Consider the following 13,839-nt stretch of genomic DNA (forward strand, 5'->3'; position numbering starts at 1 on the left):
CTACGGTGAAGAGTCCTGCTTCCCTTCCCTCCCCTCAGTCTTCCCATCTGTGGGATGGCGAGGAGCTGGACGGAATGACCTCACAGCTCCGCGATCCCACATTGACCGCCTGGAATTACCAGAGACCAGAGAGCACTGCTCCTTCCTCTCCTGTGAAAGAAAATGGGAACCAGCCCAAATGACACTGTACAGATGAGGCAACTGAGGCCTAAGAGGGCAGAGAATGTACCTAAAGTCCTCCAGGGAGCCCAGGCAGGGCCCAGGGAAGGGGGTAGGGGGAAGGGGGACCCAGACACCTTTCTAGTCTGCCCTCCAGCTGCTCTGCACGGCCAAAGCCGCTTGGAGGCCAAGGGAACCAGGGTGTGTGTAATGGAAACCAGGCAGTGGGGCCTTCTGAAATGGGAATTCCATCTGCCTGACTTTGTTCTCCTGGACTTTGGTTTCCATGGCAACTCTGGGAACCAGGAGGTTGGGAAGGTAGAAGCGGGAAGGCCTGGCCCTAAACTGAATCCCTAGAATCTAAAGAACTGGAAAGGTGGGTCTCCTTGTGGACCCAGTGGCTCCTCCCAGCAGAAGATGTGAGAGAGGCCAGGTCAGGCAGGGAAGTCCTAGGCCCAGACCCAGTGTTGCCTCTACCATTTTGGGGGAGTAGGGGGTAGTATTATAGTCCTCCCTGGGCACCAGTTTTCGCAGCTGTGAGGCCCCCACATCTCAGGCCTGGAAAAAACCTGGAAGGTGCCCTTGTTCAGAATTAGGAGCACGACTGTTCCCAGGCCCTTCCAGCCTCAGTGAGGCCACGAGTCTCTACAGTGGGAAAGCTCTTCAGTCTGTAAAGCCCAATGACACTCATTGCCAGGTCCTGGAGAAAGACCCAGTGCTGCTCCTGGAGGGGCTCACACTCTGGTGCCAACATGTATCCAGCACCTACGGTATGCCTAACCGCAGCTTAGGACCCTTCTACAGAACTGGCTCACCGGCTCTTCATCCCAGCGCTGAAAAGACAGTAGAATCATCCCCATTTTTGCAGGCTCAGGGATGGGCAGTGACTCGCCAAGGTTACAGAGCAAATCAGTAAAGACAAGACTCAAACCCAGGACTGCCTGATTCCAAAGACTGGCAGCCTTTGGAGACAGAAAAACCCATGCCTGACAGTACATGTGGTAAGGGCTAGTCAAGGAGAGGCCGCGGCTGCTGGGGAGCAGAGGGAAGGGCTTCTCTGCTGACCCGGGCTACTGTTGTTGCACAGAAGACTCTTCCAAAATGGGTTTCAAGGTTTGAAACCTGTTACAAGGTTTCAATTGTTTGATCTGCTGGTTTTTTACAAGCAATGTTTCAAGCAAGCATTAGGGATCCCATTTGCAAGAGGGGCAGGAAAAGTCAGGTGCGGTCAGAGCGGCAGTCAGACAGCCCACCTCTCCCTCCTGATGAAGGTCTACCCAGCACCTGCTCCACACCCAGGCCCTGGCCCTAGTCCCCTGTAACCCTGAAGAGGGCTCAGTCCAACTCCCTGAAGGCCTCCAGAGACCAACAATTCTGATCCTCTCACTGTGCAGAGAGGCCAACAGGGCTGGCCTTGCCCAGGGAGATGAATGAGGGGAGGCAGGGCAGGGAGGAGGGAGCTGTACATGTCATCTGCAGCTGCAAGTCTCTGAGACCCTGGGCAGGGAAGAAGATCCAAGGAGACGGGGCCCAGCTCCTCCTGCATCAACTCCATCTAGCTGCATCTAAGACAGCCCTGCTGAGCCAGACCCCACCCTGGGCCATGCCCTGGCCCCTGGGAGGTTGTATATGTGGGGTCAGCTTTGGCATCAGCTTATACGGGGCTCTGGGCCTCTTCTGCCCACTTCTAGGCAAGTGGCCCACGTCCTCTCTTGAAGGATGCCCTGGGCCGTTCCTAAATTTGCATCTTCTGTTAGGTAGGAGGGGAAACAAAGGTACAGTGGGGAAAGCCTTGCCTGGGGCTACAGGAAGACTCTGTGAGTCCCATCTCCTGTCTCTACAGCTGTTCCTTCTGTCCAGAGGCCTCCATAAGCTCACCACCACCCTTCCTGAGATTCTGGCCCCATCCACCTTCACCAGCCATCCCTGCACCAAGTGAAAGTTCTATTCGAACCTCAGGGTGTGGCGAGGCAGAGAAGTGAAGGAACTTGCTGAAAGACATGTGGCCAGCCGGCGACAAGCAAGGACTCCATCCTGTAGCTGGCAGAGTGTAGGCTTTGCAGCCAGTCAGACTTGGGCTGAACCCCTGCCACCTGCTGGCTACGTGACCTCCCCTGTCTGTGCTTCCATCTCCTCATCTGTAAAATGGGGATAAGCCCTACCTCCCAGGCTTGGGGAGGAGATGCAGTGACCACTAGAATGAGTGGCATGGCGCCTGGCACAGAGGAAGGCGTGCGAGAGCAGCCCTCACTAGTGTATCAGTGTATCTGGCTCCAGGATGGGGGTAGGTGATGGCAAGAGAGAAGTGGCTGAATCAGCAGCCCAATGACCAACCCTCCCAGCCCCAGCCACCCTGCGAAGGCTTGAGACCAGGAACACACAAAAAGGGTCAAGAACAAGAAATAACACAGGCCTTTTATTTGCTCCAGAACTCGGCTACTGTGTGGTCTGAGGGTGCCATGCTTTCCCAAAAGCCCCCAAGGGACACCCCACCCAGGGGGTGCCAGATCTCTGTGTGCAGCCAGACTGCAGTGTCCCCCAAGGCTGCCTCAGTCCAGAAGGCCAGGTGCCCACCACTGGTGCCCGGGACAAGCACATCCCCTGAAGCTGAAGAATGATGTCCACCTTTGCGTGGCAGCTTCTCACAAGGCATTGGCTAAAATATTGCACTTGTAAATCAGGAAAACTGATGAGGCAAGGATTTCCTATTACAGGACAACGTGCCAAGCATCCAACTACTATTTAAATAAATAAAACTCAAAGTGGGGGTCTGAGCTGCGAGCTCCAGTGGCCCTCCTGGAGGGCCTGAGAGCCCAGGCCTGGACCTCCTGCCCCATCAGCCAGTTCTTTAAGGAACTTGGTCAACATAAAGCCTCCGCGGTCTCCGAAGCAGGGAGCAGCAGCTCCAGATCTGGCTCGGCCGGGGCCCCTGACCTGCCAGGGTCCTTGGGCCCCCTCGTACCGGGGCAGTGGGGACCCCACGGGGCCCATCCTTCTACTCCTCCAGTAGCCTGGGCCCCTCTTGGTCCAGGCCTCGCTTCCGTATATCTATCCGTCTGTCCAGAGACACAGCCTCTGGGGGCTTACTTGCCCCCTCCGTCACAGTGGGGAGGGAGGCAGGTGGGCAGGAGACCCAGCCCGCCTGGTGTGAACGCTGAGCTCGACTCCAGTGGCTGGCCCCTAAAGCGGGGGACTCATCTTCTTCTGGTTAATAAGGTCCAGGTAGAGGTCAGAACGGAGAAAGCGAGGGTACGAGTCCTTTTCCATGAGCCCGAAGATGCGCTTCTGTGCCAGGTCGAAGCAGCCCCGCGTGACGCTCTGCAGGTTGTCCTTGGTGTGCTCCCGCGTGTAGGAGTCCAGGTTGACCTGCGGAGGCAGAGGGGCACGTGGTCAGGGTTGCCTGCTGGGGACTGACCGTAGGGCCCATGTGCCTGGAAGGGACCCATCCAGCCTCTCACCTCCAAGCCCCTCTGCCCACATCTTAAGGTTCATCTGAAGTGGAGACCCTCAGACCAGAGGATTCAAGTCCTGGCTCAGTCATTTCCTGCGGGGCTGGCAGCATTTATAAGGCTGAAAATACCACTCCGAGGGTTAGGCTTCCTGGGTTCAAATCCTAGCAGTGCCACACCTGGGTGTGTGACTTTAAGGAAATCACTTAAGTGCACTGAGCTTTAGTTGTCTTATCTACCAGCTAGCAATAATAGTACATTCCTCAAAGCGTGAAAACCAAGCAAGATCATCCATATAATGCGCTTTGCACATCCTGCCTGGCACACAGTAGACGCTAAATAGATGGGAGCAATTATGATTTATCTCTCTGAGGCTGTCTCCTTTTTTTTTTTTTTTTTTTTTTGAGACAAGGTCTTGCTCTGTCACTCAGGCTAGAGTGCAGTGGTGCAATCTCGGCCCACTGCAACCTCCGCCTCCCAGGTTCAAGCAACTCTCCTGTCTCAGCCTCCTGAGTAGCTGGGACCACAGGTGCCTGTCACCACACCTGGCTAATTTTGTAATTTTAGTAGAGACGGGGTTTCACCATGTTGGCCAGGCTGGTCTCGAACTCTTGACCTCAAGTGATCTGCCTGCCCCAGCTTCCCAAAGTGCTGGAATTACAGGCATGAGCCACCGCACCCAGCCTGTCTCTTTGTTTCACGGTTTGTTGTGAGGATTAAACATGAGAGCACATACATAAAGGGCTCAGCACATGCCTGGCATGTGGCAGTGCCTTGGTGGTGGCCATTTTTATTACTAACTGGGATTCTGTTCTTCCCCTGATCTTAGCTTGCATCTTCCCCGCTGGGTACCTGGGCTCATGGAGTCATTGTGGCCTCTCCCCTTCCTATGCTGCTGGCTGCCACCTTGCAGCTGAAGAGCCACTGGGTCCTGGGGATTGGAGGGGCTGAGGGTTTGCCCTGAGGTCCTACCTCCTTGCATGCCTGGATCGCAATGTATTCAGCAAAGATCTTCTTGGCCTTGGATGCCATCTTGGACTGTGACTTGACCTTCTTGAAGTCCTCACAAGCCAACCAGAACTCCAGATTCTCCTCGCTGAACTCAGTGCGAAGGAAGGCTTGGAACACTGCTAACCCGTCTGTGAGGAGAACAGATCCTGGGGTAAGAGGCAGAGTCAGTCTCTCCTACCCTTAAGACCCCCCAGCTTACCCCTACAGGACTTTGAATATGGGCGTGCTGGGAACGGAGTACAATGCCCGTCTCCGACAGCCAGGAGCCCCGGGATGTGGCCCCAGCCCTGCCACTGCCTCTTTCAAGGTCTCAGCCGGGTCTCTCCCTTTCTATGCCTCAGTGTCTTCATCTGTGAAATGGGGACTATCGATTCTGTCTCACGGAGCCATGAGAGGAGCCGATGGGACCGAGTCCATGAGATGGCAGGCACATTACTCCCCGTGAAAGCCCTCAGTACGTAGAAATGTTTATTCTTATTCTGGGAATACGGATCTGAGCACACAGGTCCCACGGGCCTCTGGCAGGCAGTGCCAGCTCCCATGGATGGGGAGGGGCTGGCAGAAGCTGGCTCCAAGGCCAGACCAAGGGCCTTGGCTTGGGCTCAGCCTCTCTGCACCAGCAAGGACACCCTGGCGGCCCAGGAAAGGGAAGGCAGCCTCTCTAGCACCAGCTATACAGGGTCTGGATGGGGGTGAAGGGGAGAGGGAGGGAGGGCGCAGGGAAGGGGTAGGCCAGCCCAACTTACATTTGTGAACCAGCAGCTTCTCCAAGGACTCGCCCCACTTGAGCGCTTCCTCTGAGGTGGGCCTGAGGGGTGAGGGAAGAAACACAGTGAGCGTACTGAGAGGCTTGGGGACCTGGGGGGAAGCTGGGCCTGGAGGCCTTTGTTTACTGCCCTGGGCCCAGGCTGTAGCTGAGCCCAGCTGGGGTGCCCAGGAAGGAGGCCCACCCTCTTTCTTGGGGCCAAGGTCCCTTCCAGCCCCCACCTCCATCCCACCTAGCCTGCCCCTAGGGCAGCCCCTCCCTGTGAGGGCAGCTGCTCGCCAGGTACTCGGCTCCGTCTGTGAGAGCCTCTGTCTCCCCAGAGCTGGATCAAGCTGGCAAGCCCCTTCCCCTCAACCCAGCACTCAGTCCTACTCCCCGGGGAGGCAGTGAGTCCCCAAAGGGTCCCCAGGTGCCAGGGAGGACCTACTTGAATGACTTCATCATTTTGTCTGCCTTGCCCGCAGGAGGGGCTCCAGGGGACTCGTTCCGCCGTCTGAAGATGCCCAGCTTGTTCTTCATGTCCTTGGCTCTGGGGGCAGAAGCAGAAAGGAGGATTGCTCAGCCTGGCCCACTCGCCCCCACAAATACAGGGTCGGGAGAGCTGGGTCAAGGGCACCTACTCCTTCATGGTGTGTCGCCTCTGCAGGTTCCCGTTGCGAGTGAGGTACATGCCTCGGAGCATCTCTGTAAGGCCCCCCACCTTGGGGCCGCAGAATGGTCTGCAGGAAACACCCCTCTGGCTCCTGTCCCCTACCCCGCGTCCTGGGCAGCTGGCAGCAAGGGTGCAGGCTGCAGCCACACGCGCTCGCTGGAATTCTGGCCTGATGACTGGACTCCCGGGCACAAGCCGGGCTGGGACTCAGACAGGAGGAGCCAGGAAATGGGAGGGACCAGGACGGGGAGCGGAAAAAAAAAATTCCTTCTGGCCAACCCTGAGAGGGAGCCGTGAAAGGGGCATGTGTCTGCAAGGGACGGCCTCTGGGGCCGCCCCGGCAGGAAGCTAGTCCCAGCTATTTGTGACTGGCCTCCTCGTTACCATGGCAGCAGGAAGACAGTGGTTGGGGGTGGGGGACAACAAGTCAGCAAATTGCTGAGAGGGAAGGAGGGAGCCAGGGGAGGCTCTGCCCACCAGGGTGGCAGGACAGGCTATTTTTAGCCAAGAACCATTTTTAGCTTTGTCAGTCCCCAAGGAGGCAGCAGAATTCAGCACTGGGTGAAACTGCTGGCAAGAAAGGGGTTAAATGCCTCTTGCTCACGTTCACGCCCCCACCCCCTCCGTTTTCCCCAGACCCCCTGTACAGGGTACCTCCCAGAGAATGGCTCCTGCCAGCCAGCCTCTCAGCCTCAGTCACACCCGCATTGGCGACATCCAGTCATGAATACACAGTGGTTCCCCAACGTCTTAGTAGTTTTAAGCCTGAATAACTTCAGAAGCAGAAGTCCTATAAACTTACAAAAACACCATTTTAAAGTTTAATTATGTAATGTTGTGTACACAGTTTTGTGATTTTCGAATAATTAATTTTTCACTTTAAGGTTTGGTCTCCATCCTCCCAAAGACGGAAAATGCTCACTGAAACCAAAAATGAAAATGAAAAATTGATTATTCAAAAATCACAAAGCTAAAGACGCGCAGAAGAAATTTGAATTTTAATCTTTCAAGGGGCTTTGGTAAGTTTGAAGCATTTATACCTCTGAAGCTCTTCAAGCTTAAAATGGCACTAAGACCTAGACACCCTGTCTAATGAAGGAGAGTCCTACGGGGAGGCTGAGCCCAGGCTTTGGAACCAGACAGTCTTGGGTTCAAATCCCAGCTCCAGCAGTTACCAGCTGTGCACTCTTTGACAAGTTTCCTGACCTCTCAAGTTTTCTATCAAGCTTTTTTCTCTGTCAAGCTGTTTCCTGTCAAACAGAAGCCAGCAGGCCAGGTCTCCAGGTCCCAGCTCCACCACTTTCTTACCATGTAACTTAGCCTCTGCACAGTAGTTTATTCATGTGTAAAATAAGGGTAAGGTCAATAAGAAAGAACGGAATGTAAAATAAAAGTAGTAGTAAAGATTAAATTAGATCATATAGGAAGTACGCACACAACAGTGCCTGGCATAATAAACAATAATGATTATTTTTATTATTAGCCTAGATGTTCTAAGACTCTTCGTCTAAGCTTTTAAGAGTGTGAGCTTCAGAGGCCAGGCGTGGTGGCTCATGTCTGTAATCCCAGCACTTTGGGAGGCTAAGCCTGGAAGATCACTTGAGGCCAGGAGTTTGAGAACGGCCTGGCCAACGTGGCAAAACCCCCGTCTCTACTAAAAGTACAAAAAAATTTGCTGGGTGTGATGGCACACACCTGTAATCCCAGCTACTTGGGAGGCTGAGGCACAAGAATTGCTTGAACTTGGGAGGCAGAGGTTGCAGCCAGCCAAGATCGCACTCCAGCCTGGGTGACAGAAGGAGACTCTGTCTCCAAAAAAAAAATGTGTGGGCTTCAGGCAATTCAAAAGGCAGCACCTATACTGAAAGGAGGCTAGACAGGGCAGCTCCAGCACCCGGGGTGCCTGCCCTCTGCTGCCACACACTGCTTCCCTCACCTCCCACTTCAGCGCCACATTCAACAGTCCTGGCACCCCCTGGACCCTCTCTCATCCTACAAAAGGTTAAGTGAAGATGGTTGGTGCAAAGGACTGTTTTGGTTTGTGCATTTCACCTTGCTAAGAAAGTGCAACTGGCTGTGGAGTAAGAGAAGCCAACAGTTGCTGCAGAAAACTGGAGAGGTCAAGGCAGCTGGGGCGAGAAAGGTTTTCTAGGGTAGTGGACCCCACCCAAGGTCAAGGCCAGGGAAAAGGGTTGCAGGAGGCTCCTCCCCATAGCCCAATTCCTGCCTAGTGGTGGGTGCTACAGGACCTGGAAGGGAGGGGCTTCCTCGGGGGGGGGGTCACTGGGCACGCACCCCACTGCCTCCTCCCTATACCTCCCCCGAGTCTCCAGGGCCTTAGGCCTGGGGATACAAGGAGACCTGAGGAGAACCCACACACACGTCTTTTTCATTGACACATCTAACAAACCTCCCAAAGTATAAGAAGGCCTGAGTGTGGCCAGAAAGGCTTGGGGAGTGCGGGATTCGGCAGCTGGGCCAGCAGCGCCCCCTCCCGGCAACGCCTGAAACTATTAGCATTCAGGAACTCAGGAGGAGAAAGAGGAGCCCCATGACTGTTAGTTCCACCCTTTCTCAGGTCACTCGTGGGCCCAGAGGGAGCAAAGGAGTTGTCGAAGCCATTTGGCCCTGCTTGGCTCAGAAGCTGGGCTAAAGCCAGGGCAACCGGGCCGGTGGCCTCTCGTTCACTGTCTTCCGAGTACCGAATCAGCACTTTGCCTCACCTGGAGAGAATGCTCAGGACCCAGGTGACCCCACTCTGGGGTCACTGCAAAGTTCCAAGATCCAGTTTTTCCTTGGTGTCTGTCTGGGGTTGTGGACAGGACCAGGCACAACCCCTTCTCCCCACCTGGACCCCTAGAGGAGAGACCCCTGGGGCAGGGGAGGAAGAGGAGTGCAGAAGCCAGTGATCTTCCCAACTTACAGGTTTTTGCTCTTTCTCTTCCGGGAGGCTTCATCATCATCCCCAACGGTGTCGGCCCCGCTCATCTGTGGAGAGAAGACAGACACGATGCAGTCTGAGCACTCAGGAGCTCCTGCCTAAGCAAAGAGAGGCTCGGAGACCCAACAGTTCCTGCCACCAGCCCCTTCCACTCCCAAATCCCCCCACCCCCGGCACACAGGTGAGGGAGGGAAACCCCCCTGCTGGGAACAGCCTGGCCATGAAGTGGAATTGGCCTGGCAGACCCTCTGGCCACAAGGATCTCCTCCTGGGACATTCAGGTCCCCAGCTTACTGGGGAGAAGCCAGACAGCTGGCACTCATGACAGAGGCTTCACTGCAGGCAGTGAGCAGGTGAGAGAGCAGGGCTTCTGCTGTGTCACTAGGCCAATCCCTGCCTCTTTCTGCACCTCTGTTCCTTAATTTCTAAAATCAGGATCATAATGATTAAGTCAGGATTCTGAAGCTCAAAGGAAACCTCAGATGGTCAGCAGTGCATAAAATAAATCATTACATAGGCCTGAGCGCACGTCTCTTGCCTTATAGCTTTCCATGGCTCCCTAGTGCCCTCAGGATAACGTCCAAACTCCATAACATATCTGGATCTACCATCTTAGGATTAGGGCAGAAAGTTCCATTTTAACATCAGTTACAACTCCTTCAGTTATCTCTCCAGCCTGGCCCCTACTTCAGCAACCTCCTCAACTCTGCCTTCCAACCAACAGAAGGTCTTCATCTCCATGTGCAATTCCTTCCCCGGAGGATGCTTTTGTGAGTCTCCCACCTGCCTGCCTGGATGGATGGATGGATGGATGGATGGATGGGTGGATAGGTGAATGGATAGATGAGTGGATGGATGGATGGATGGATGGATGAATATATGGGTTGGTGGGTGGGTGGATGGATGAGTGGATGGATGGATGCATGAGTGGATGGATGGAAGAGTGGATGAGTGGATGAGTGGATGGATAGATGAATGCATGGGTGAACAGATGGGTGGGTGGATAGATAGATGAATGCATGGGTGAATAGATGGATGGGTGGGTGAGTGGGTAGGTGGATGGATCAATGAGTGGATGAGTGGATGGATGGATGAATTATACCTTCGTTTAGCTCATACTATAGGCCAGACCCTGGATGGGGCATAATTCAGATACTATCTCATTAAACTTCACAATAAACCTATAAAGTAAATACAGGCTCAGAGAATTTAAGTCACTTCCCCAAGGAGACCCAGCATGTAAGTGACAGAGGTGGAATCTGCCTCAATTCAAGACCTGTGTTTCTCCACCAGAGGATGCTGCTACTCAGAAATGCAAGGTCAGAACACATTTTAATGTTTCCGTGAAAGACTCGGGAAGTGCTGCCTCCTTCCTGAGAATGCTGCCCCACCAGCGTTGTAAACACACATGTGTGTACGTGCACACAGAGGCACACACCGTATGGTGTGTGATTTCAGAGCAAGGGTTTGGAACCAGACCTGGATATAAATCCTGCTTTCATCAACTTTGGGTAAGTTTCCTTGCCTCTCGGCTTCTGTTGTTTTAGCTATGGCTTAGGCATAGTGACAGCCACTTCACAGGGCTGATGGAAGGTTCACCAGGATAAACTCTGGACCCCAAGGCCCAGTCCTGGCACCTACACTAACCTCAGTAACCAGTGGTCATTGCCCAGTGAGTGTTACCACTGTCACCGTTCAGTGCACCCTTCAGTGCACACACAGGCTGCAGTGACGCTGGCCTGGTGAGGCCATGCCCAAGGCCCCCACCCGTGGGAAAGAGCCCTCGGGCCCTGGGCTTCCTCCCATTCTAACCTCAGCTTCCGTACTTTATCGGCTCCACACAATGGGCCTGGGGACCGCTCCCACCCAGCGGCCATCCCCAGCCTCTGTGCTGCTGTGAAATGGGCTCTTCCTTCCACTGAGGGGAGAAGAGTGTCTTCAGCAGGTACTGACCCAAGCCCAGCAGCCTGACAGAGGTGCTGGGCAGCTCTGGCCCTAGGAGTCGGCCCCCTGGGCTGCTGGGGAAACCCCAGCACCAAGAAGAGGCTGTGGGCCAAGGAGAAATTGAGGTGAAAAAATTGGGTTCTGATTCCCAGCCCTAGGGACTCCCCATAGCTGCCAGGAGGCTTTGGCCTCTGACCTTGGAGGGGGCCAGAGTGGCCCCCCCGACTCCTCCCTCCCACAGCTGCAGCAAGGCCTGCCCAGGGCCCAGCCTGCAAAGGCCCTTCAAAGGAATTCTCCTTTCCATCTTCTCCCTACTGTCTCACTATGCGACCCTGTCCGGCTGAAAAGCAGATGAAGGTGAGTCCAGGATCATGCAGCCCTTCCTTCACTCCAGGCAGAATCCCCAGGCCCTGCCCAGCCTCATCCAGCCACCTCCAGGGACTAGGGGCTCATCACCTCTTGGAAGAGTAATTATAATTCTTATTGTAATTATAACTGTAATTATAGTAATGTTAAGAGTGTAGATTTTTAATTGCCTGGATTTGAAGCTCAGCTCAATCATTTATTAGCTCATTGACCTTAGCTCAGTTACATCCCTCTCTGTGCCTCAGTTTCCTTATTTGTAAAATGTGGGTAATAACTGGACCTCCCTCAAAGGGCTGTGGTGAGGATTATGTAAGTTAACACGGGGGATGTGCTCAGCACAGCAACCAGCACACAGCAGTGAGCAAGTACTCTCAGCTAGTGTGGGTTTTGCCATTATTTATTGAGCATTCACTACATGCCAGGCGCTGGGCCAAAGTGTTTTAACATACTTTATCTCATTTAATCTTGGCAACAATTCTAAGAGCTAGTTACTGATATTTCCCTCAGTGTGCAGCTGAGGAAACCGATGCCCAAGGCAGCTTGGTAACTGGCCTGGGCTCTCTGAACTGGCAAGTAGCAGAGAATTGTGGTCTGGGTCCAGAGCCCACTGGTGACAGAAGGCTGGTCTGTAAGCAGGGCTCAGCTGGTTTCCCCTATTGGTCCTGGTTGAACTTCTGGGGCTCCCTGGCCATCCATGGCTGCCCTCTCTGATCCAGCCCAGCCTGGCAAGCCCCATGGAACCACATGGAAACAGTGGATCTAAACTCTATACTTACTTGTTTACACATCTGAAATAATTCTTTAGGCTTTTTAAAAACAGGAGACTTGAAGGTATTATCATCTTCGAGCTGGAAGGCATTTTGGGGGTCCTCTTGTCTGACCTCTGACCTACATGGGAGCTTATGAAACAGGGCTGGCACCCTCTGTGGACCACCTCTGCCCAGGCCAGTCCCCTGTAGGGGAGGACGGAAGCAGGGCCAGGGAAGGGCTGCAGCTTGTGGTCTCCTCACTGTCAAAGAATAGCCCATGACCCTCTGTGCTGAGCCAGAAAGACTGGAATAGAATTCAATGGCAGCATCCTGGACCCGAACACAATTATTCTTCAGAGCGTCCTTGACTCCCCAGGAAAAAGGCCTGTGGATCTGCTCTGCAGGTCCTCCAGGGAGCAGCCAGGAAGGCAGGGGTCTGGCGGCAGGGGGCACCATGAGACCACTCAACTCAGCACAGGGTGCCAGACCCAGAGGACGGCCAGCTGGAGAATCGTGGGGGATGGGAGGGTGGCAGCGGGGGCGGGGTGGGGGAGTGGCAGAGGGGGTGTTCTCCCTCTCTGGACTCAGTTGGCCCATCTGTGAGATCACCATGGCCGAGCCAACCATCTCTGAGGCCTGCCTGTTCTGACATTCCTACTCGCAGTAGAAATTGCTCAGCACACAAGACAGCAGAATAACAGGAGTGTGGAGTGGTGACAACGGTGAGACTGAATGTCATCCTGTGGCAGGCAGCATGCGCTCTGGACAGCCTCAGTTTATCTGCACGGCAGCACAAATGACCAGCCCGAGCTTTCTATGTACTGCTCCCTGGAACCCTTGGTACAACTCCCGGGGGACTCTGTGTTCCATTTATAAGAGAAAACCGAAGCTTAGAGAAAGAAGCAACTTGGCCAAGGTCTCAGAGCCAGGGAGAAGGAGGCAGAGCTGAGACTTGAACCTGGGTCTGTCTGACTCCACAGCCTGAACACTTCACCCCTCCCCTCTTCACCTCTTGCCTGGCATTGCCTGGGAATAGTGGCCCATCCGCATCAGCGGACCCTCCCAGAAGAGCCAGGCCAAAGCCAGGAAGACAGAAGTCATGGGGGAACCCGCCGCAGTCCCTCTGCCAGTCCCCCACCCCTGGACCCTCATCAGCCTGAGGTCACAGGGTCTGCAGTAGAGCCACAGAGGAGTGACTGGACAAGGGTGAGACCTTGTCCAGCGCCATCATCACTTGCTGCTGTGTGGCTGGGGGCAAAACATCTCTTGCTAGCCTCAGCCTCCCACTGTAAGACAAGTGCCTGTCCACCTTGCAGCGGTGTTAGGAAGGTGAGAAATGGGGTCTGGTGCTACTTTGAATGGTGGCACAGCCAGTACTACCCTGGTTACTGCTCTTCTCTCCCTCCCCCTCCTCATCACATGATTACCATTTATGCAGCCCAGGTGCTGAGCGCCAGATACTCCCCTAAATGTTTTACCTGTGTTAAGCTATTTAATTTTCCCAGCAACCCTAGGAAGGATTATTACCATACCCACTTCACCAGTGAGGAAACTGTGGCTCACAGAGGGGCAGGGACTTGCCCAAGGCCCAGTACCAGTAAGAGATGGAGCTAGACTATGGTGTTTGTCCCATCTGGGCTTCATCTCCTTTTCACAAGGGTGGGTTTCATACTGAAGCTGCTGGCGGGACAGGGCAGGATGTGAATGGCAAAGCGCTCAGGGACTGGTGTGTGGAAGCCACATGGAAGGGTGGCCACCACCAGGCTGGAGGCAGTCTCAGATGTCTCTGCCAGCTCAGCCAC

The 13,839-nt window shown here is 54.4% G+C and overlaps 1 protein-coding gene across 13 annotated transcripts in view; it reads right to left on the bottom strand.

Moving 5' to 3' along the window:
* Positions 1–2,548: 2,548 nt before the first annotated feature.
* The window catches only part of RGS3 (regulator of G protein signaling 3), a 135,400-nt gene continuing 124,109 nt past the window's right edge, over positions 2,549–13,839 (bottom strand). For 11 of the 13 annotated variants that reach the window (XM_033237726.1, XM_033237724.1, XM_033237725.1 and 8 more), the window contains 5 exons: positions 8,961–9,025; positions 5,813–5,914; positions 5,366–5,427; positions 4,581–4,747; positions 2,549–3,525 (listed from right to left, as the gene is read on the bottom strand). In XM_033237726.1, the coding sequence (XP_033093617.1) occupies positions 3,340–3,525; positions 4,581–4,747; positions 5,366–5,427; positions 5,813–5,914; positions 8,961–9,025 (582 nt within the window). In that variant the 3' untranslated portion in view covers positions 2,549–3,339. The other 2 variants (XM_033237740.1, XM_033237739.1) reach the window with 2 other exon arrangements.

The sequence above is a fragment of the Trachypithecus francoisi genome, unplaced genomic scaffold (genome assembly GCF_009764315.1).
Source record: "Trachypithecus francoisi isolate TF-2019V2 unplaced genomic scaffold, Tfra_2.0 Lachesis_group16, whole genome shotgun sequence".
NCBI lineage: Eukaryota > Metazoa > Chordata > Mammalia > Primates > Cercopithecidae > Trachypithecus > Trachypithecus francoisi.